Genomic DNA, 24,208 nt, shown 5'->3' on the forward strand with positions numbered 1-24,208 from the left:
TCACTTACACCAGGCGTTCTGCTCACATTAAGTCTCAACTGCATTATCTGCACTGGCTACCAGTGGCATTGTGTATTCCCTTAAAAATATTACTACTAATATTTAAGACATTAAATGGTCTATTTGTTTGACCTACTGCACCCTTTCTCTCCTGCCCAGTCCCTCAGATCATCCGAACTTGGTCTTTTGTTTGTTCCTCCTTGTTGGCTGTCCACTGTAGGTGGAAGGTCATTTGGTGTTTTTAGAAGTAGAATCACTACCTCTTACTCTTAGAAATATATTGTTTTGTCTACCTTGAGTGTTTTTCTCAAGTTCAGACCTCTGAACAATTAGCTTTTTGTTCACATCAGATTTGGAATTTGTTATTGATTTGAGCAAATGGCAAATGCTTTGGCACGTGTGTGTCCACAGTGGGACACAGATGAGTCGATTTTCACTTAAACTGTCAAACTCTTTATAATTTTTCAATCATTTTTCATTTTGTAAGCCATTAAACTACTCAAATTGATCCATTTAAATGTCAAAATTGGTATTTGTGGATGTATATTCCATAAATATCTCACAATGGTATCATTTGTAATGTCTGCTAAATTAGCAAATGACCTCTAATTGCAGTACAATTTCAAGAGTTCACACTCGAGAACTCCCCTGCTTTAGTAGCTAATGTACAAATAGGGATTGCTCTAAATACTTACTTGGAGCATGTCTATGGTGCCGATTTGTATTAGTCAGTTAACTTAGTTTTTTATGATTGCTTTAGCACAATTTTGAAATTAAGGCTCATTTTGTCAAAACACTACACACAATTTAAACATTCACACACAAACAACAGAACACATTAGTTCTTTTGCTAAATGAAACTCTTCATTTAAAACTTTACAACAATATAAGAAAACACAATTTGAACACCATACGCAACACACTTGCTTCATTAAATATAAATCTGTTTGCTTCAATAACAGACTGCTGATCTCAATCATAAACAGCCTTGTGTTTTGCTCCTTGAGTGTAAGGTTTTGCTAAATATGGGAAAAGTTTAATTTTATTGTGTAAGCAATTGTAAAAAAAACTGTTAGTTGCATTTTTTTGGACGATGGGAGGAAAATGGGAGACCTAGGCGAAACCCACATGAGCACAGGGAGAACGTGTACACTCCACACAGAAACGTCGGCTGGCTTGGTAAGGACTAGAACCAGTGACGTTCTTGCTGTAAGGCAACAGTGCTAACCACTGGGCCACCGTGCTCCCATCTAGAAAAGGAGGAGTGGGGGCGGAAGGTGGGATTCTTCAAAATAAAGTTGGCTGTCATATGGAACCTAGGGTATTTATAGTGGCTTAGGAATCGTCTGATTGGTGAATAATAAATTGGATAACAGCGCAAGCAATCATGAGCACATGATCCTCTCGAAATGAGTTTATAAATAAACTTCACTTGAATCAACCATTTAACCAATACATTTTGGGAGCATTAATATGTAGATTGCCCACAGCACAAATTTCTACTTTGTTTTGAGAATGGAGGACTTCCATAACCAACATTGCTAGGGAGTGGACATAAAAAGATAACAGTTCAGTTTCTTTCTTTATTCTCTGCATTCCTTTATCCATTAGAAGAGCAGGGTTCGCAAAATCCGGTAGCCCGGCGACACGGGGCTATTGATTTTTTTAGTCGGGCTACCAAAATCTATCTACACCCTGCCCAGCTGGCCAGTGGGAGAAAAACAAAATTTCAATGCTTTTACATTCTCTGATTTAGTGGATAATTATGTTTGTGCTGTGCTGCTGATACGGCAGCAATAAATCCACTTGTTGAAGGTAAAAAGCCACAATATTATCAACTACCTCCCAAATAACGTAACATAGTGTTTCTGTCAGCTTAATCGCTTGTTCTGACTTGAATGCACGGCACTGAAGCACACAAACACTCGTCACTTACTCAGGGATCACATAAGATTCAGATACATTAATAGCCTGAGCTAAATTTTAAATTGGTTGGATATTAAAAAATGAATATATAACCTATGACAAATGTGATTATATCTTTTTTATTTAGTAAATTTGTTTTTGTTTTTATTTAATACATTTTTTTTCTATTTGGGCTACTTAAATTTATATTTGGAAAAACTACCAAAAGCTGAAGAGTGCCTGCCTGAGGACTACCAGGAGTTGAGAAATTTTGCGAGTCCTAAAGTTTTTTTCAGCATCCAGGTGGAAAGTATATCATCTTTGATCACAAAATCTGATGTCTCTGTTAGATGCCATGAATCCTGTATGTGTTGACATCATTAATATCAGCTAATCGTTGCAGGGTATGGGTGATGCATTTATGGAGATTTATACACAGGTGGCAATAAAAAACATCAGATGTGATGTTGATGAAAACGTTTGACTTAATCAACAAGAGCAACAGGATGTTACAGTATTTTGTAGTTATTTTGGACAAGTAAGATGTAATTCATTCATATGAAATTACATGTACTGTATAAATACAAATTTTCATAAACATTTTATGTACTGTTGTCTCTTCTTAACAAATATTAGATAGAAAAAAAAGAAGAAGAAAAAAAAACATTTCCTTGGCTGACTGTCATGGTGAAAAAAAACAACATTTTGAGCAGTGTCTCACACAATGACAAAAATAAATCATATGTTGGTGGTCTTGACCAAGTTACTGACACAATAACATCCATAGACACTCATTCACACTACAGACAATTTAGCCCACCCAATTCACCTGCACCGCATGTCTTTGGACTGTGGGGGAAACCAGAGCACCCGGAGGAAACCCACGTGAACGCGGGAGAACATGCAAACTCTACACAGAAACGGCAACTGACACTGTATGTTTAGTGACTTTGATAAATGGAAATGTGCTATATCAATTTTACAAATGCTCTGTGTATTTATCTTCTTGACTGTGGATCCTGATTGTCTCCTGGTTGATCATTTATTATCAGAATTTGTAACTCTTGTCCTATTTATACAGTATATGCTTTTTTAATAGAGAGAGATGAACCTTTACAATTCATGAGATGCACTTTTGAGCTAATTTAAAAAATTTTTTATGGATCTGCATTTTTTTAATTAGTGAATGTCAATATTCACCTGCACTATTAAAGTTTTTTTTTTTTTCAGTTTTACTTTGGTGCATCTCTCGGATTATCATTAATATTTGCAATGAGGTATGTTCTCTTCTCAAAAGTATTTGTACAAACAGCAATAATGCAAATGAACATATCAGTGCCATCAAAATGAAAATTTCTTATGTCGTTGTACACAAACGAGGTGGTCAAAATGCTTAGTCAGTTTATCGATATATGTTGTAAATTATGGCAAAAACAGTTTGGATGACAGTTTACTAAAATGCATAAGGCTGCACTTCTTAGAGGATCTATGCCATATATCCATTTCACATTTTTTCTTTGCAGATTACTGTATCTGGGTCGTGGGATATTGATTGAAATGTCCCAGTCTGTCAGGTCACTGATTTTCATCTGCATCACAACTGGTTTATCTATGGTTGATCTATATTCTCTTCATTACTGTTGTGAAAGTGAAGATCTCCAGAGCACATGGCAAATTTACATGAACTGAGAAATGTTTCGATAAATTGCTTCACTGTTTATGATAACTTGATCAACCACTTTGCATTCAATGACTTGTATGATGAGTTATTGACTTGAGGTGTAACACTATTTGAGCAACGTAGCATTAGCAGCTGTTAGTGTATAAAACCCACAGAGAGATGTAGATAATCCATTGCATGAATGTACGAAAGCAAACACAACTTGTTTAAAAAACAACATTAATGATTTTATGATGTGCACAAGTAACTAGAGGCTGTGTATATGTGGATTTCTGATCTCAGAGATGCTCTAAAATGACTGAGAAAAATTGAAATTACAAATGTACAAAATATCTAAAAGAAAGGTGATGAAAATAGGATTGACAGTTTACCTAGATCAAGCAATTTGCATTTAAAGACACATATGGTAAACTAATGATTAGATGTTTTGATAGTTAAAGGGTTAGTTCACCCTGAAAATGAAAATTATGTTATTAATTGCTCACCCTTATACTTTTACAACACCCTGAGTCATTTGTTTGTCTTCAAAATACAAATAAGTTATTTTAGATCACATCTGAGAGCTCCCTCATCTTCCATATGGTTCCTGGCTTGTTCAGAAAAAAGTATATTCTCTTTTGTCTCTTGCTCAAAATACTTAGTTTATCTCTCAGAACTAAATATGCATTAATGAGCATGTCAGTGCTATCAGAATGACAAGTCCTTGTTTCATTGTGTATGGATAAGACAGTCAAATTACTTATGTTTTCAATACAATGGTGTAGGAATGTTCTGGTGTAAACTATGGCAATTTGTTGACAGATCATGTCATTGTGATACAGAAAGGAAAATACAGCACTGCATAGCACAAAGAAAAAAAACAAATGAAAGTAGAAATGTGAACATAAGACAATTTCTTTTGAGATGCACCTTTATTAAGTCAATATTCACCTGGGGAAAATGTACCAATTGTAGGAAGATTGTACTAATTGTGTCTAATGGAAATGTATTGTAACAAATACATTATGACAAAATATTATGACAACTTGTTCAGTCATTTTGCATGTAAAGACTTATGCTAGTATAATCATTTATTATATTATATTTATTATTCTATAATATATAGTCATTTGCATGGATGTACAAAAGCATTTGCAACTTGTTCAAAGGACTAAGAAACTGCTTTTTTGGTGTGCACAAGTGACACAATAGCTGTGTTTCCATCCAAAAATGCTAATTTTCTTAGAATATCACATTACAGAAATGCGAATAAAGCACCGTTTATCCACGAGTAAAAGAGAACTAAATTGTCACTTCCTGATTATCTGGCAAAAAAAATCAACAGTAAAAATGTAATTTGCTGCAGTAGGAGAAGCTACATGAATATTTTTTCTATTTAATAAACGTGCACCTCAGAAGACACATAAGGATCCCGTGGTGGCATTTAAGTGAAGTTTATTCATAAACTAATTTCGAGAGGAGCACGTGATTATGATTGAACACGGCTAGTTCTGCATTAGCATGCATGAAGAATCCCCCCTTCCACCCCTACCTTTTCACCTTTCCCTTCAAAGGGCAGCACGGTGGCCCAGTGACTAGCACTGTCGCCTCACAGCAAGAACGTCACCGGTTCTAGTCCTTTAACAGGCCGGTGGTCGTTTCTGTGTGTAGTTTGCATGTTCTTCTCGTGCTTGCGTGGGTTTTCCCCAGGTCCTCCGGTTTCCTCCCACATTCCAAAAACATGCACAACAAGTAAATTGATAAATCTAAATTTGCAATACAGGTAATCTCATAATGCAGCATATCTTTTAATAGCATTCAATTTTTAGTCATCAGCTCTTATCAAGGGGGAGTTGACGAGATCTACCTGAGCTCAAGGCTCCCCTCTCTTTCTCCTAACGCGAGGGAGCCCAGGGCTCAAGAACCTTCGTGCTCAGGGCTCTCTCCCGGGACAGCATGCCAAACTTGCCTATAATCAATCATCAGCTAAGTGTGAACTCTTGAAAGGTTAAGGCGTTTTAGAATGGCCAAAACAACATTTCAGATGTTTTACAAATTGCTCAGCCTGCTGGTTTGTCAATCCACACACAATTTTATCACCACCTGATCTCTTATAACAAAATCACATTTAATGCGCATACTGGAATTTATTCGGTAAAAGGGTTTCCTTCTTTTCTTATCGAAATAAAAAATATATATCCTACTAAGTTATCCTACTATGCGCAAATGTTTTTTTATGCACATTTTATAAGCTTATGTACATCTCTGCATTTCCATTAACCATTTTTAATGCACATCTCCAAAATGCGCATAAAAATAAGTGGATGACAACGTAGATAGTGATGAGAAGATTAAACAAGTACTTTTAAGAACTTCAATTCTAATCTGAGAAATGCACCAAAGTGACTGAAAAAAAACTCAAACTGTCGTGTATGAGGTGCCAGACTGGACAAAAGTCAAGCAAAAGCAAACACCGAATACGTGAGGTAAACTCCTCGCACGGTACACCTCGCAAGAGAGAATGAATCCACGCAAGGTAGATCGAGAGACTACTATTGTTACTATTCTTAATTGCTATTACTGATACTAAAACAGTTTTGTTTAAAATCTATGTCTATAATAGCAGTTTTTTTGCTGAGTTTTATCTAATTGATTCTGAAGGATAATTCAGATTACTTTTAATTATTTTTTTAATAAAATTTCATGAATTTTTTATTGTTGCTATGTCATACTCAAGCTGTGAAGGAATGTTTAAGGGTCAAATACAACAACTTTTATGATGCTGAAGCAACTGTAGCTTTGGCTTTTTTGTTTCTGAATATATTATTTAGCTGGTTTATCACCTTGTGATTTTTTTTATTTTATTTTGTACTGCTGGCCTGACTAAAGTAAATGAGTGTTTAATAATTACTTTTTATTTAAGTCTGTCTTGTGTTTTAGTTGTGAGAATGCAAATGAATTAAAACTGTGAAGCTGATCAACGGTGTATTCTCCATGCAGCACTGAGGTTATTAATGTAGGCATTAACAATGTTCTTTGGAAAAGTAACTCAAAAAGGACTTTTAACAGTAATGCATTATTTTTTGGTGTAAGTAATCGATGAAGTAAATGTAACTAGTTACTATTTTTCATTAACTAGCACAACACTCCATACGACTAGACAAAATAATGTTTGATCATCACTTGAAAAATGTGCCAAAGCCATATTAGATTTTCTCAGCTAAATCCACATCAAAACATTATTTCTCATTGCTCTGATGATTTTCTGTCGATTTTTACCTTTAATTGCCGTGAGTCACTTGCTGTGTTTATTGCCCGACTAACCGCTGTGGATTGGCAGATCAATTATTTGTCGCGTTGTACAGTAGCCTGTGGTGTGTTTATTGACATGTAACACTCGCTGGCTGCTTGTGGCCTGCTCAAGGTCATGCGGCTGTAGTGATTACACAATAAGATAGATATTTGTCAGGCAGCCATTTCCCCCAAGGTAATGTTTGTATGTTTACTTACATCTCTGGCCCCTCCCATTGAATTTGTGATGACAAGCAACAGCTGGGCACTGTTTGTCTGGCAGCTGGGTTTCATACTTCTTGATGCTTCATTTTTTATTGTTAATGCAGTCAGACTGATGAATTATTGAGTCAATAGAGCGGTGTAATGGGTTAAGCTTTGCTGCCAAAAGCTAACACAGAGAAACAGCATTTTCAAATTAATAAATACTGCGCTGGATGTTGTGGCGTAGTGATGTGCGGTTCAAATAAGATCAAAACACATTTAATTATAAAAGATCAAACCAACTTTGACTTTTGACTTTCGCACCTTGATTTATTCAAAAAGGAAATTTTTTGTGTTCTCCTTCATGTGCCATTGGGCAATTTGATTACGGTGGTAAAACAAATAAACACAACGGTTTAAAGCACATGAGAGGTGATGCTGTTTGTTGGGTTTGTCCTGTAAGATTATTTGCATAGTCTTCTGTGAACAAACACTCCTTTTTTCTCCAAAGGAAGCCTCAGGAGTTTTGACAAAGCCTTTGCTGGTGTAAGAACACATGATGACCTTGCTGTGATGTGTTTAATCTACAGTACTGTTACAGGGGCTTAGAAATCAGGCTGCATCCTTTAAAAAACAGCCATTTATCTCTTTCTCTGTGTGTGTGTACGTGTGTGCTGACATATCGAGGCTGATTAATGAAGAAAGTATTCAACTGGATACTATTATTACCTTTTTAAAAGATGTAATGTACACTGTAAAGAATGCTGGGGTAATTTATTATGTATGCTTCGGAGTTGTTGGGATCTGTGTGATTTTTGGGAATATATAGTTGACATTTCAACAAAAATTATAGGTATGCAAGTGATCCTAGAATCTGGTTATTAGTGCACACTGAACCACTAGATTCATCTCGTCATTAAGAAATACTTCACATTTCTGTCTGGAACGGCTGGGGAATAAATAATATTAATGAACTGGAAGTCATCGCACTTTACGTCTACAAAGCATTGGACCAACGAATTTAATGCACCCCTGAGAAATCCTGTTCAATGTCAGGAGATCATCAAAGACTTTTGAACAAAATTGCTTTTTTTTGGAGTATCTACATTTTATTACTTTGTTTCATGTTTTTATGTTGTTGGCACGGTGGCTCAGAGGTTAGCACTGTCGTGTCACAGCAAGCATGTCGCTGGTTTGAGTCCTGGCTGGGTCAGTCGGTTTCTGTGTGGAGTTTGCATGTTCTCCTCACGTTCGTGTTGGTTTCCTCCGGGTGCCCCGGTTTACTACACAGTCCAAAGACATGTGCTATAGGTGAACTGGAAAAACAAAATTGGCCTTAGTGGGAGTGTGTGTGGGTGTTTCCAAGTACTGGGTTGTAGCTGGAAGGGCATTCCCTGTGTAAAACATATGCTGAAATAGTTGGTGGTTCATTCCGCTGTGGCAACCCCTCATAAAAAAGGGATTAAGCCAAAGGAAAATGAATGAATGAATTATTTAATGTTCGTTTTCCCCCATTTTTCACCGCTGATATTGAGTAGTTTTTGTTTTTGTAAAAGAAAAAAAATGTTTGTAATGTTTTGTACAGCATAACACAATCTTGTTCAAATATGGAAAAACATGGACTCAAAATGTTTAATTAAAATTTAATTGAAATAATAAATAGCCCAATGTTTGATTTGTCCATATTTGGATTAATACAACCCAGCATTTTCTAGAGTGTGAAGTATGTCCAAAATGTCTGTAAAGCTTTTAGTCAAAATTACAATAAAATTCCTTACAGTTATATAGTGCTTTTCTGAACACTCAAAGCGATTTACATAATTTTTTTTTGGGGGGGGGGGGGGAATCTTCTCATCCACTACCTGTGTGCAGCATCCACCTGGATGACGCGATAGCAGCCATGTTGTGCCAGACCACACACTAGCTGATAGGTGGAGTCTAGACAGAGTGATGAAGCCAATTATCATAATAGGCGGATGGTTAGGAGGTCATGATGGAGAGAGGCCAGTGGGCAAATTTGGCCAAGATGCCGGGGTTAATCCCCTACTTTTTTCCGAAGGACATCTTGAGATTTTTAACGACCACAGAGAGTTTAACGTTTCATCCGAAAGGCGCGATTACTGAGCAGTATAACGTCGCCATCAATATACTGGGGCATTAGGACCAACACAGACCGCAGGTTGAGCGCCCCCTGCTGCCTTCACTAACACCACTTCCAGCAGCAATCTAGCTTTCTCATGTTGTCTGCCATCCAGGTACTGACTGGGCGTAGCCCTGCTTAGAGAGAGAGAGATAGCATGCCGGCAGTATATAGGGCCAAAAATGTTTAGATCACCTCCCTAATTTAATTAAAAAATTAAAAATGAATAAATAAATAAATTCTTGCTAATTTACTCAGATTAGAGAATAAAATGTGTATTCAATGAAAAATGAAGGGTTTCTTGAAAAAAATGTAAACATTTGTAAGTAGAACCATCCATTAAACCAGGGATGTCAAACTCAATTCCTAGAGGGCCGCAGGCCTGCACAGTTTAGTTCCAACCCTGCTCTAACACACTTACCTGTTGGTTTCAAACAGGCCTGAAGGACTCAATTAATTTGATCAGGTGTGTTTAATTAGGGTAGGAACTAAACTGTACAGGGCTGCGGCCCTCCAGGAATTGAGTTTGACACTTCTGCATAAAACCTTTCTGAAGGACATGTGATGAGTATTACACTCTCTATTATGTTCTCTTTTGTACCAGCTGTCAAATACACACGGATATAACAAAAGCACACACACACAAAATAAAAACATATTTTTTATGTCTGTGAATGTGAACAGATATGAAAGAAATCACAAACGTATCCGCATTAGATATGTAAAACAGTGTCTATTGAATGTGATAAAAAGTTGACAACACATCATCGCCTTGGAATTATAAGGTTCTGTCTGTGTTTTGTATGATTTTGAGATGTTGGGCTTCAAAGTTTTTGCATTTTATACAGCAAACAATGTGTGTAACAGTTCTTTTTCATGCATTAACATGACAGAGACCCTAAATGTACTCTAAATGTAAATAATCAAAATTATTATTAATATGATTATATTTATTTAATTTATAATTATATGCTTTATATGAGTTATTGAATTATATTTATTGAATTATATGCCCCATAAATGTAATTAAGTATTTGCCCTTTAAACACTTTAAAAGAAAACAGACAATGAGCATAGGAGTTTAATAAACACTGAAAAATGTTTCACTGACCATATAAACACGATTAAAAATATTTTACATTTCATAAAGAATTTTTTTAAATAAAAATAAATTATAATAAAAATAAATTATGATAAAAAATAAATGTCTTTTTCAACAATGTAAAATTGAACATTTCATCTCGATGTCAAAAAATGCTTTTAAATCACATTTAACTTTGCAGTTCTCTTTTAAATGCCAAAACAACAACATTACACATTTAAGGCAGCTAAAAGCTTAAAAAGCATAATAGAACACATAAAAATACGATTGTGTGCTTGTTAAAGAGTAACAAATTCATTAATAAATTACATTACTACATAGGGTTAGACTACAGATTAAGTTTAGGCTTCATGGCATGTAATAATGCATACATAATTATTAATAATTACTATAGTAAGTTTAAAAAGAACACCTTAAAACTATTTATCAATATGCAGAAAAAAGTATACATATTTAGAAAGGTCTAATTAAACCATATTTTTAAATAGGTATATCGAATAAAATTAGGTTTGGTCACCGAACATTTTTAAGAATAGCAAAATGATACTCTTAAATTGAAGTTAAACTAATTTTGATATTTTAAGGTTTCTTTTTATATTTTAATGTTTATAAAATTGTTATTTTTAATATTTTTCCAACAAAATAATTTGAGTGAACAAATTTTAGGACTGTTATCTTAATTAGATTAGTTTCAGTTTTGGCTTTTTTACTGACTAATTTATTGTACAGTTGAAGTCAGAATTATAAGCCCCCTTTGATTATTATTTATTTATTTAATATTTCCCAAATGATGATTAAGAGAGCAAGGAAATTTTTACAGTATGTCTGATAATATTTTTTTCTTCTGGAGAAGACTTATTTGTTTTATTTTGGCTAGAATAAAAGCAGTTTTTATTTTTTAAGGTCAAAATTATTAGCCCCTTTAAACTATATTTTTTTCAATAGTCTACAGAACAAACTATTATGTTTAGAAATGTTTTCTTCTTTCTGTTTACCAGAAATTGGGGGAAAAACAAACAGGGGGCTAATAATTTCTTTCTTCAAATATATATGAGCAAAAATATTATTGTGACCCATCCTATAGAAAATATTTATTAAAAAAAAAGATCTATGAGGGATATGCTCATTTATGCTGAGCAATATATATATACAGTTGAAGTCAGAATTATTAGCCCCCGATTTATCAGTCCCCCTGTTTATAATCCAATCTAAATCTAATAACTGATTTATTTTATCTTTGCCTTGAAGACAGTGAATAATATTTGACTAGATATTTTTTAAGACACTTCTATACAGCTTAAGTGACATTTAAAGGCTTAACTAGGTTAATTAGGTTAACTAGGCAGGATAGGGTAATTAGGCAAGTTATTAAATAACGATGGTTTGTTCTGTAAACTATCGAAAAAAATGTGATTAAAGGTGCTAATAATTTAGTCTCTAAAATGATGTTTAAAAAATTAAAAACTGCTTTCCTTCTAGCTGAAATAAAACAAATAAGACTTTCTCCTGAAGATAAAATATTATCAGAGATACTGTGAAATGTTCCTAGCTCTGTTAAACATCAATTGGGAAATATTTAAAAAAGAAAAAAAAATTAATAGGGAGGCTAATAATTCTGACTTCAACTGTATATATATATATATATATATATATATATATATATATATATATAATTTTAATCTGACATATCTTTCTTTCCCTATGCAGATTCCTCATTGTGCTTTCCTGCCTGATCCTCAGTGTGCTGTCCACCATCGACGAGTATCAAGCACTGGCTAATAAAACACTATTCTGGATGGTGAGTCTGACAAAATGTTATTAAACTGAACTAAATCAATATGCTTCCTATAAGGTCTGTAATACACGCTGGCCTTGGATAATTAATTCTCTTTTGTCTCTGTTCCTTGACCTGTAAACCAGACCATTTAATTAGGAAATAGGCATATTGTATGGGGAACATTGATTATACTGAACATATGGCATTGAGAATCTGGTCCTCTGACACAAGATATGACTAAGGATTTAAAGATGATATTGATTTGATATTGATTGATACTGATGTTCATATTTAGCATAGCCTTTTATTGTTTATCTTGTTCTCCGTAGCGTTTGCTGACCTTAGTTTTGTCCAGCAGAGGGCAGTGGTTCATCACTTTTCATTTTCTGTTTGAAGTAAAAGTCTTGATGATGCCACTTTTTAATTAATGAATAAAAAACACACCTTTGCTTGTAAAACATGGTTATTAACATATACATTTTGTATTCCTAATAAAATAAAAGAGGAGCACTTAAAACTTTTGCACAATATTTACCCCTGAAATGCACTCTTGTCCAAATATTGTAATGTTACTAATATTTGCACCTTTTGCAAAAATGAGTGTGAAGACATTTGTCTCTCTTTTTTTTTTTTTTATGTAATGCATCATCATTGTTTTAGAATTATTTAAGTTCATATTGCTTTTCCAAGGTTAATATAAGTGGTAATTTGGACCTTAAGGATGTTATTTTGGAAACCAAAACAAGTCGTTGGAAACCACTGTGAACTTTCTTATACTTGCTGGGAAGTTTTATGTTCACAAACAGAGGTTACTTCTAATTTGTATAGACTTCTTATGTGAAATAAAACATTTAATTTACTCACTTAGATTAACTGATAATAAGAAATGTGCTTCTTTCTAGGGTAAATATGATAAGATCTTTCATGCTACTTGAAATTTTATCTATCTTTTTTTAATTATATTATTTATTTATTAATTAATTTATTTATTAATTTATTATTTTGCTCTTTATCCTGATTATCTAATGTAAAAACTGTTATAAAGAACTGTTCTCTTTTACTGTATTATAAATTGTATTATACAGTTTCTTGGAATTTAAAAAAAAAACACTTGAGTATTGTTGGAAAATGTTGGGAGAAAGAAACTGTCATATCATTAATATCAATGCATATTTTCTTTTCCAAATTCCCACATAGACAAAATGTAACACAATGGACAAAACTTTATTAACAGTGGTAAATAAATACATTTCTTTGAGGAAATTATTTATTTAATAATTAATAAAATTAAATGGACAATTTATTAAACTTAATTTAAAAATAAACAAATAAAGATAACCTTACAAACAAATCAATAGATTTAATCTTTTAATTTGATGTATATATTGGCTTTGAATTTTTGCTTTATAGTCATTTTTGCATTAAGTCTAATAAAGGGAATAAGAAACAGTGACATCAACTATATTTATTAATGTGTTAGATTCTGTTTTGCCTAGTAATGACTAACATATGGTGAAACTCTCAATTCAAAACCTCTTTGAAAAAAATTAATCTTTGATTTTTTTTATTTTACAGCTGATGTTGTGGCTTTAAAGAGCACCTATTTTACCCCTTTTCCAAGATTTAAGATAAGTCTTTCATGTCTCCAGAATGTGTATGTAAAGTTTCAGCCTAAAATACCCATTAGATTATTCATTACATAATATAGACTCTCCATTTTGTGCCTGACTACAGTGTAGCTGTTTTTTGCAGCCTTGTGGCTTTAAATCCAAATGAGCTGTTTCTCCTCGCCCACCGCTCCGATATGCATGTCTGCTTCTCCTGTGTTATGTCAGATAAACAGCCGTCAGTGATTGAAACAGACATGGATGAAGCTGAAATAAGATCACCATTCAAAAATACCAAGTAAGCTTATTGTATGTATTTGTGGTGGAATCTATTCAAGCCTTTCTGAAATGATGAGTCACACACCAGTACACACACACAAACACACACACACACAAACACATACATACATATGTGCATTTGCTGGCACCATGCGCCCGTGGTGAGTTCAGCAGTTAGGATTACAGTGATTTTACTGTCTTAATTACAAACATGTTCTGCTTTTAAAATGTTTTTAACTTTAAAATTAATTATTGGGGTGCGGCTGATCACAAAGAGTTGTTACAGATGTAACCCCAGTGTATTTGCAAAAAAAATTATATTTGCATATAAATGTGTATACATGTTATATGACATAGCACCTGTCAATAAATTCAGTGGGCGGGGAAAACCGCACTTCTTCATCACGTTGCGTTGAGCCTCAAAATCACTGGGATTTGGGTTCAATTTTAACATCAGGAAATAAAAAATAAAAAAAAAGACACTTGTTGTCTTTATATCACCCCAATATGACAGTGGACGCACTAGACCTACACAGTTCTTTCCAAACAGCTTACAAAAGTTGATTTTCATCATAGGTGCCCTTTAAATGCTTTGCTTATGCTCCCTATTAAACATTTGTTAATGTAGGAAGCAGAAACATTCACATTATTTATGTATGTTCACTTTTAATTATTCAGTTTGTTTATCTTTAATATTTTTTCAAGATTTTTTCTCTAAAATTGTCTCACAGATGGGAAAAAATAAATTTTTTACAAATGGAGCAGACATTTTACTCATTAGCTAATGAATCGCTGGGAAAACAGATTGCCTTTTACATATTTGAAAATGAATGAGCAAATTAAAAGTGCCTAAAAGGATGTCACATTAATTGGAAATCACATCACAGTTATCTGTGCTTGTCTTCTGCTGTTTTGAGCCCAAAATGTGCTCTCTTTCATTCCGAAGTGGCCATTTGAAACCATTATTAATCAAAAGAAGAGCAGAAACTGCACACACGACAGATTTTAAAAGTCAAAAATTGAATAGGATCTGAGTGCTCCTCACGCTCCAAGCTTTCAGACTGAACGCCTTGATGAATTAAAGTCCTGATAACCTTCTCCGCATTGTAAGTGACACCACAAAGTCTATATCACACGAGCAGCTCAATTCACGCAAGATAAAGGTGTTCTGCTGTCTACAATGGCAGGTTGAGCTGGCACTCTTAAATCACTCTGTTTACTTTGTTCAATAATCCATAGCGGTGTTTCTGCTCGGCATTAATTGCTTCGGGCCTTGTTAGCGCATCTGAGGCTTTGTTTTGATCAATATTCAGATCACAGCCTGGCAAGTAATTAAACTGCTCACCGAAGCTGACGGAGGCTCTTAAATATGAACATAATCAATACCATCATCAAAAACAATAGCTGGCTTTTGTGTCTAAGGTCCGGCGCCTCAATGCCATATGTCCAGATTAGTCCTTGTTCCCCATACAATATGACTGTTTGCAGGCTTGTTTACAGGTCGAGGAACAGAGACAAAAGAGAATCAATTGTCTCTGGCCGGCTGAAAAAGGAGAAAGAGGGATAGAGATTATAATATGGCGACTGCATGTCAGAGGTCAGTCCGACCACCGGCTAATGGGATTAAACCTATGCGCTGTGTTCATTAGCCATTAGCATCACAAGTTAATTCTGCAGACTCCAAGGCTTGATGTAGCGCAGGCATTTCTGATTAGCTTTCCGGCTACAGAGGCCCTTGGCTTAACCAAGCTCACAACAGGTGTCGTCTATTGTGCATTAAAAGCAGCCATCGCAAATCAAACACCGTGCTTTTAGCATGGGTGGATCCTGCGGTCACTTGAGGAAGAAGGGTGTTTTCGCAGGAAGTGGACGCCTTGTTTTAAGAGCTGAAACCCTGCTTTAGACCCAAGCACCATGTCATCCCTTCCCCCCCTCTGGTTCACACCCTATTTTAATGAGGCACGGCCCTCTACATTGCGTCTCACAGCTGTTGAGGCAAACAAAAGCAGACCTGCCCCTTTCTACATCTTTTCATGACAGTTGAGCTGCTCGCCAAACCATGATCAAAAGTTCTTTACAACTCTTAGATGTTTGTAGGTCACAGACATGTAAGAGTGTGCATGTCTGTGTGTGTGTGTGTATATATACAAAGAGTTGAAGTCAGAATTATTAGCCCCCCTGTTTATTTTTTTCCCCAATTTCTGTTTAACAGAGAGCAGATTTTTTTTCAACACATTTCTAAACATAATAGATTTTATAACTCATTTCTAATAACTGATCTCTATATTTCCAATGATGACAGTAAATAAAATTTTACTACATATTTTTCATGACACTTCTATACAGCTTAAAGTGCTTAACTAGGTTACATTTAAATGCTTAAGTAGGTTAATTAGGATAACTAGGCAGGTTAGGGTAATTAGGCAAGTTAATGTACAATGATGGTTTGTTCTGTAGACAATCGAGTAAAAAATATATTGCTTAAAGGGTTAATAATTTTGCCATTCAAAATGTTTTTTTTTTTTTTTTATTATTAAAAACTGCTTTTAATCTAGCCGAAATAAAACAAATACGATTTTCTCTATAAGAAAAAATATTATCAGACATACTGTGAAAATTATCTTGCTCTGTTAAACATTATTTAGGAAATATAAAAAAAGGAAAATAAATCTGAGGGGGCTAGATATCAGTTTGGTTGAAAAAGTATGTTTTACTCTATAAAAGTCAGAGAACGTGTCTTTAAAATAAATAAATAAATAAATACAAAAAAAAAATTGAAAATCAGGGTTATTACAAAAACATGAGTTTAGATGTCATGTGACCACATGAAAAAAAGGTACCGCTAATGTGCTATTTGGGTTTTATGTATTTAATTGTAGTTTGATCACCATCTTGCATGACTTACTAAAAGCACCAGCAGATCGTTTACTTTAGATCTTGAAAATAAAATAACTAGCAATAGCAGAGCCTATCGTTACATGTATTTATTAGAGTTTAGTCTAAAGTACAATTTTACATTGATTTTAATTTTAAATGGAACCTTAAATAATTGAAGGAATTATCTTTGTATATCTTTCCTTGGGCAGAAGAAATATTTTGGTTAATATTAAATTACATTTTTCGGTTTCATCATTCAAAACCCAAATTTAAGAGAAATTCAAAACTTTAGCTGCAACAAATTACAGTATTTTTAAACTTTGTCCAAAATTATACTTTAGATACCAAAGTAAACATTTATTTACGGCTAGACCCTGAACTGCTGAGGTATATAGTGTCCCTATAGTAAGCAATGTTTTTACTTTGTGTGAATGTAATTTTCTTCTTGACCACAATAAATATTTTTGATTAAGATTAAATAACATTTTCAAGTATGAACTCAAGTTAAATGATGCTTTGAGATAAACAAAAATGAGCTGTAACAAATTACAGTATTTTAAAAATTGGTTCAAAGTCAATTTTTTCCAGTGTAGAAAACATTTTTTATTGATAACTTATTATAAGTTTGAAGCTCCACTGTGATCCCATACATACTCATAAATCATTTTAAGTTCCATAAAGCCTTTTAATATATCTTTAAATAATTCTTGTTCTAAATATGCATGACACATTTTACCACTGATTTTTATTTGTTTGTTTATGTTTGTTTTTTAAAAATAGACAAGGCAAGTTTATTTATATAGCACATTTCAAACATGATGGTAATTCAAAGTGCTTTACATAAATATGAATAAAAGAGACAAGTATAATAAAATAAAAACAAAGAATTAAAAATGTTTAAAAAAAGATTTAAAATGTGTTAAAACAGGTTATAAAGAATGAAAAAGACATATTAGTGAGATCTGTTGGCTGTAGCACAGTGCTCATTCAGTAAAGGCACAGCTAAGCAGATGTGTTTTCAGTCTTGATTTGAATGTCCCTAATGTTGGAGCACATCTGATCATTTCTGGAAGCAGATTCCAGCAGCAGGGGTGCAGTAGTTGAAGGCGGATTCACCCTGTTTTGACTGAATTTCTTGTTTATATGATCCTAAAGATCTGAGTGACCTGTTAGTTTTGTATTCAGTGAGCATATCTGTAATGTATTATTGAGGTCCTAGGCCCCTTAGTGATTTCTAGACAACTAATAATACTTTAAAATCTATCCAGAATGTAATTAGGAGCTAGTGTAAAGACCTGAGGACAGGTGTGATATGCTCTGATTTTCTGCTTTTGGTCAGACACCCTTAATACACCCTTTTTTCAGAATGTGATATTTATCTGAATTATTGACATTGTTGACATGAGGGTGAAAAGGGTCAAAACCTTGATTGGTAGGTTAATATTTTAGACATAATACAAAAACTGTGGAATAATTTGTATAATAAAAAAACTGTATCATTTTATGTTTTCTCTTCCAGAATTTCATTCATTTAATAATTTATTTTATACTCAAAAAAAATCATTAAAAAATATTTTCATTCAGAGATTAAAATCATTCTCATCTCTAAACTCAAAAAATTTAATTACATTTAATTTTAATGCATTTTTAACAAAACAGATTTCATAACATCTGTTCGGTAGAAAAGAACTCATCAATCACCCTTTTGTTCGGCAGCGGCATCAAGATTTTACATCCCCTACTTTGAGTAAGTGCTTATGCAAATCAAGCTCAAGCTTATCAGGCAAATCTTATACTAACCACAGATTAATCATTGACTGGGATCAATTGTTCATCTCTTTTTCTCCAGTGTCAGCCACTAATAGTGTTGATAGGCCTTGTTAATCCATATTAGCATGCCATTGTTTCAGCGTGAGCGAGGAGAGCTACTGCACATTAGCACTATACTTTCAGCCACACATGTTGCTGACACTTATTAACTGAGCCTATTCTGTGAGAATAAAGACTGGTGTGCACGTCACACTTCAGAGGTTGATCATTACCTGCTCAACAGCGGCAGGTGGTAGAATTCGCACAGGACGCTGCGCCACACACGGGTGCTGGAAGTCACACAGGACACCGTCCCGCACATCTTGACAAATCCCACACTGGGAGGTTGCGATCCCACATGCTTCACTGTAAAGCGTCATAGCTGTCGGCAAACTTCCTCCGTATGCTGAGTGCGCTAACACGTCATCAAGCTCAGTCTGGAGGTGTTATGAGGACAGTAGTCCTGCCGCGAGGTGCTAACTCTTTCTCCCTGTAATTATCAGCTCCACATAGAGGGCCGTCCCTAATTGGACGCAACACAGATGTTTGTCTCTTTGTCAGTGAGGGGCTTGTGTTAACCAGGCCCCCCTATGAACGGCTAATAAAACTGTAAATGGACAAAGGCCTCTGATAATGATGAAATGTTTCCTATTGGAAGCCACCGCGAATGTGAAATGAGCATTTATTACTGTTTTCTGGCAGTTTGCGGTAATGATTTAACCTTTGGTGAACAGAGCTTTTATTTGTGATTCGAGCAGCTAATGGAAACTAAACTTTACTCAATACAGGCTGGTTATTTATGTGGAGGGATGTTCGGGGTGAAAGGACTTCCTAACCCCTGGAGGTTTTGTAAATATTCATTCCCATTGCAGTGGTTGTGGCGTTTGGACAAATCACCTTCGTCCCATTTGCACTGATAAGACTCTGCATACAGTCGGGTTCCCTCCCCCAACACAGTAGCCAGTGGCTTTCTATTGTGTGCCACAGGATGTAAACTAGCAGAGCATGTATATCGGCTCAAACCCCTTCAGTCTGAAGAGGTAATGAATTAACTTAGCTCAGTACACTCACAAAAAATATTGTTGCTGGTTGTTCAAACTACTTATTTAAAATGAGCTAAATCAATTATTGGGCAGAAAAGAAGATGTTTTAAGATATATTGTTTTTTTTGTACTTTTCATCTTTAAAATCTCCTAAAAACCCAAATGTAAATTCATATTATTTTTATAAATAATTACAGTATGAAATCATTTATTTGTACTATTTTTATTACATCAACCCTCAATTTGACAAAGTTTTTGCCAGTAACTCTTTACAGTAAGTTCTCATTTCTCACAGTTTATCCCAAAATGAAAATGCACTCCACTTGTTCCAATTCTGATTGATTTTATCTTCATATTGAGCAAAAAAGAAGAACATTGGAAACCATTACCACTGACTCATAAAGTATCTTTTATTTTTCATTATGGATGTCAATGGTTACCGGTTTCCATCAGTCTTCAAAACGAATTCTTTTGCATTCAACAGAAGAGCCACCTCAGGGTGAGTAAATGATGAGTAAACATGGGTGTCTATCCTATCCCTTTAACTAATATTAGCAAATGAATCCTCATTCTTAAATCTTCTCATTCAAGAAGTCATTTCTCTTACAAACGCATTACAAATGGCAATTTTAACAGATCATTACTGCCTAACAGATTCCCTGTAAGTCTGAAACTGTCAGTAGTGTATTTGCTCTGCGGCTGTCTTTTGAAGAGCCTGAGAGTTAATGCTAGTTAATACTCCGGGTATTATTTATCATCCCACTTCAAGTGCTTTGCTTTGGCTGGAGCATAAAAAGCCTGGAGCATGAAGAAGTCACTCTCTGCCAAATCCAGTGCTTCATTGTGGCTCCATTTTTAATGTAATCTTGTGAGATTGAGAACAGGGGTCAGCTGGCCCTTTATGCTATTACAGTGAGCTCAGTTTTTTGTTTGGATGGGAAAAGCGATTGCTATGGTGAATCTACGAGGTCCTTGAATCTAGGGTCCCGTTTCCTCTCATTTACACCACCACTCCCCCACCCCAAAAAAGTGATCCCATGGCCCCTGTCGCCCACTGGTCGTCCACCCAGACCTTTCGTATATGACAGCTGGTCAGTGTGATCACAAGATTTAATTAAATAGCATGTAGAGGAAGCAGAAGCACGGAGCGCATAAAATGGGTCACGCTAATCAGATGTGTAATTAGAGGGTTAGATAGACTGTGTAAACTATTTTAGACTATAATGGTTATAAGTGATGTTCAAGCCTAAGAAAATTAATGTCTCCACTCTTTATGCAAATATGCAAATATCCTGAAGTTGATTTTTAATAAGCATGGACTCAAAAAATTGTGTTTGCTGTTTGTTTAAAAGACTTACTTAAAATAAGCGGTCACTTTATTGTTTTTTAAATTGTTGAATTTAAGTTGCATTGCATCTACATGCCAACTAATTCTCGTCAGATTATAAGTAGACTGTTTGGTTGGGGTTAGGGTTGCTTATTGTAAAGTTATATGTACTTGTAAAGTTTCTTATAGTCAGTTAAATGTCTGTTGAAGGAGCATATCAACAGATATTATGCTGAAAGTCTACTAATACACAAATGAACCATCAAAATAAATTGTTACCAAATGAGCTGAAATAAACACAACTCTTAAGCGTTTTGGAGGACGACTTCATTAATTTATGTTCAATCAACTTAAATTTGTAAAAACTTGTTAGTGAACTTAATTCCTTCATGTTGTCCCAAAACAAATTGATTGTGTGGAACCCAGCAGTTTTTACAGTGGTGTGTTTGGACGGGCGTAAAACTTTTTAGTGTGTTCTACATTTCAGTTGACCAAACAAGGAAAGATGCTTATGTTGTGTGTACGATAGAACGGATGCAAAGGAGAAGATGCAAAGGAGAACCAGCTAAATAATAATTAAGTTGTAATATTGTAGTCACTTTTACTTTTAATTCATGTAGCTACATCTGTACTGTATCTGTTTTTGTTTTTAGTGTTTATTTAATTTAATCTTACTTATTTATTTTTATTTTTATTTTTAATTTATTTGGCAATGACATGTTCAACTTGAGGATTTAAATATACTTAAACTTAAGGCAATAAACAAAAATATTGTGCAAATGCCATTTCCTAACATCTCTTTTGGACATTTGTATTTTTTTTTTGCTTCAAAATTCTATAAATGTTAACATTTTTTTAATTATTTTTTTTCTGGAGTCTGTTCTAATGGTCTAATTTTATTTTAGTAATCAAAAATCATGTCCGTTCAATGTAAATGATGCAACATTTTCAATTTAGCAGCTATTTATTAAGAATTCAATTTTTTAAATCTATTTAATTGTATTTTGTTTTACTAAAACTTTAGAAATATTTCCTTTTTAAAAAATCTGTCTTGGAATAGTTTGTTCACACTTAATTTTAATGTACAATTCGTACTAGTAACACACCATTAGCTAAAATGTTTTTAATAATAAACTCAACAAACTACTAATTTTCTGCTTAATAATAGTTAGTAAAATGATACTTGCGTTTAGGTATTGGGTAGGATTAGAAAGGTAAATAAAATCATACTTTATAAGTGCTAATAAACAGTTAATAACTTAATAATAGTCAGGGGATAAGCCTGTAGTAAATGGTGTGAACTGTTACTTAAACTAAAGTGCTTCCAAAAGTTTTTATTTATATAGTTTGGTGTTACTTTGAGAACTACATTTTAACAGATATTAATAAGCCACAGTTCATCAAGTTAAACTAAACTTTTGTTCTGATGGGTTGTCACAGAGATGTTTGCTGATGAAGTGAGCCTCAGATCAGCTCTGACGAAGTTCAAGTGTTCATATCCTCAAATAATAAGACAGAGATTAAAAACTTGAGTCTTCAGTTGATCTTCTTATGCGTTCCAAAGAAGAAAGAAGCTCAAACCGGTTTGTGACAAGTCAAGGGTGAGAAAATGATGACAGAATTGTCATTTCTGAGTGAAATATCCCTTTAATACTTTTGGTGACATCTGTATGATTCACTTTTAGTATTACATATTCTGATTGGATTAGGGTCCTTTAGTTTAGTCCTTTAGTTCATGAAAAATGTATTGACTTTATGAGCTATGAAGATATTTCATCAGTTTATTAAAATTTTACAGAAATGGCAGGATGGTTTTACAGAAAAATTCAAACAAATATGATCCCTAACCCTTCTCGGATAAACAAAATAAAATTACAATTACACACACAAAAAAAGACAAATAAATAAATTTAAATTTTAAAAGCGTAGTTAGTGTCAGTTATGTACACTGTAAAACCCAACAGTCAACTTTATCAAATGAAATGACTGTAGTTAACTCAAAACTTGCTGAATGGTAATTATACTCATTTGAAAAGAGTTTTGAACTTTTAATTAAATACCTCATTACTTCAAGTTAAATGGAGTAAGTTCACAGTACTCATCATAGATTAGTTTTTTAACTCAGATGGTTTGTTGCAATCATTTTCCTCAAACGGTTTAAGTTGTCTTAACTTATTGAGTTTTACAGTACTTAGTTGGTTTGAGTTCTCTTCATTTGTTGGGTTTTACTGTGCTCAAATTGCTTCATTTACTCAAATGGATTAAGTTAACAGTACTCATTAGGATTAGTTTATAAACCTAAATGGTTTGTTGCAATCAGTTTCACTCAAACGGTTTGAGTTACTTAAACTTTTTGGGTTTTTATTCATTAATTTTCTTGTCGGCTTAGTCCCTTTATTAATCTGGGGTCGCCACAGTGGAATAAACCTCCAACTTATCCAGCAAGTTTTTACGCAGCGGATGCCCTTCCAGCCGCAACCCATCTCTGGGAAACATCCACACATACACAGACACACACACTCATACACTACGAACAATTTAGCCAACCAAATTTACCTGTACCGCATGTCTTTAGACTGTGGGGGAAACCGGAGTACCCGGAGGAAACCCACACGAACGCAGAGAGAACATGCAAACTCCACACAGAAACGGCAAATGGGGGGTAGGGGGGTTTACAGTGTATGACATATATATTGGATCACTTACATTTGGAAATAACCTTGTGATTGTATTATATTATATTATATTATATTATATTATATTATATTATATTATATTATATAACCCTTTAATTGTAATTTTATTGTTGTTGTAACACATGTACATCAACAATATAAAATTATAAACTTAATCCACAGATACTTACAATATACTTAATTAAATTCACTCTGCAATTAAAAGGCTGTAGAATACATTTTCATTTTTATGATGGAAATCTATGGGTTGGTCCATGTTTGCACATTACAGGGTCTTATTGGAAACTATTTGTATTGTCATATTTATTTACAGCATAAGAAATAGTGATGAGTCTAGTAGCAGGTTTTTGTGCTTTTCTGAAATATTCCTACACATAAACTGCATTTGACTTTGTAAACAGCGAGATGGCCTACTTTCAGTCAAGCTGCGCACAGTCTCTCCTCTGCTGGTTCCACTCAATTTTCTGTCACTATGTGTTTTACCCCTTCAT

General features: G+C 34.1%; 1 protein-coding gene across 2 annotated transcripts in view; it reads left to right on the plus strand.

The window, feature by feature from the left end:
• The window catches only part of kcnq1.1 (potassium voltage-gated channel, KQT-like subfamily, member 1.1), a 102,583-nt gene that overhangs the window by 8,877 nt on the left and 69,498 nt on the right, over window positions 1-24,208 (plus strand). For both annotated transcript variants that reach the window (XM_087259518.1, NM_001123242.2), the window contains exon 2: window positions 12,010-12,100. In XM_087259518.1, the coding sequence (XP_087115644.1) occupies window positions 12,010-12,100 (91 nt within the window). The remainder of the gene's footprint in view (window positions 1-12,009; window positions 12,101-24,208) is intronic.

This window comes from Danio rerio, chromosome 7 (assembly GCF_052040795.2).
Source record: "Danio rerio strain M-AB ecotype USA chromosome 7, GRCz13ab, whole genome shotgun sequence".
NCBI classification, from domain to species: domain Eukaryota; kingdom Metazoa; phylum Chordata; class Actinopteri; order Cypriniformes; family Danionidae; genus Danio; species Danio rerio.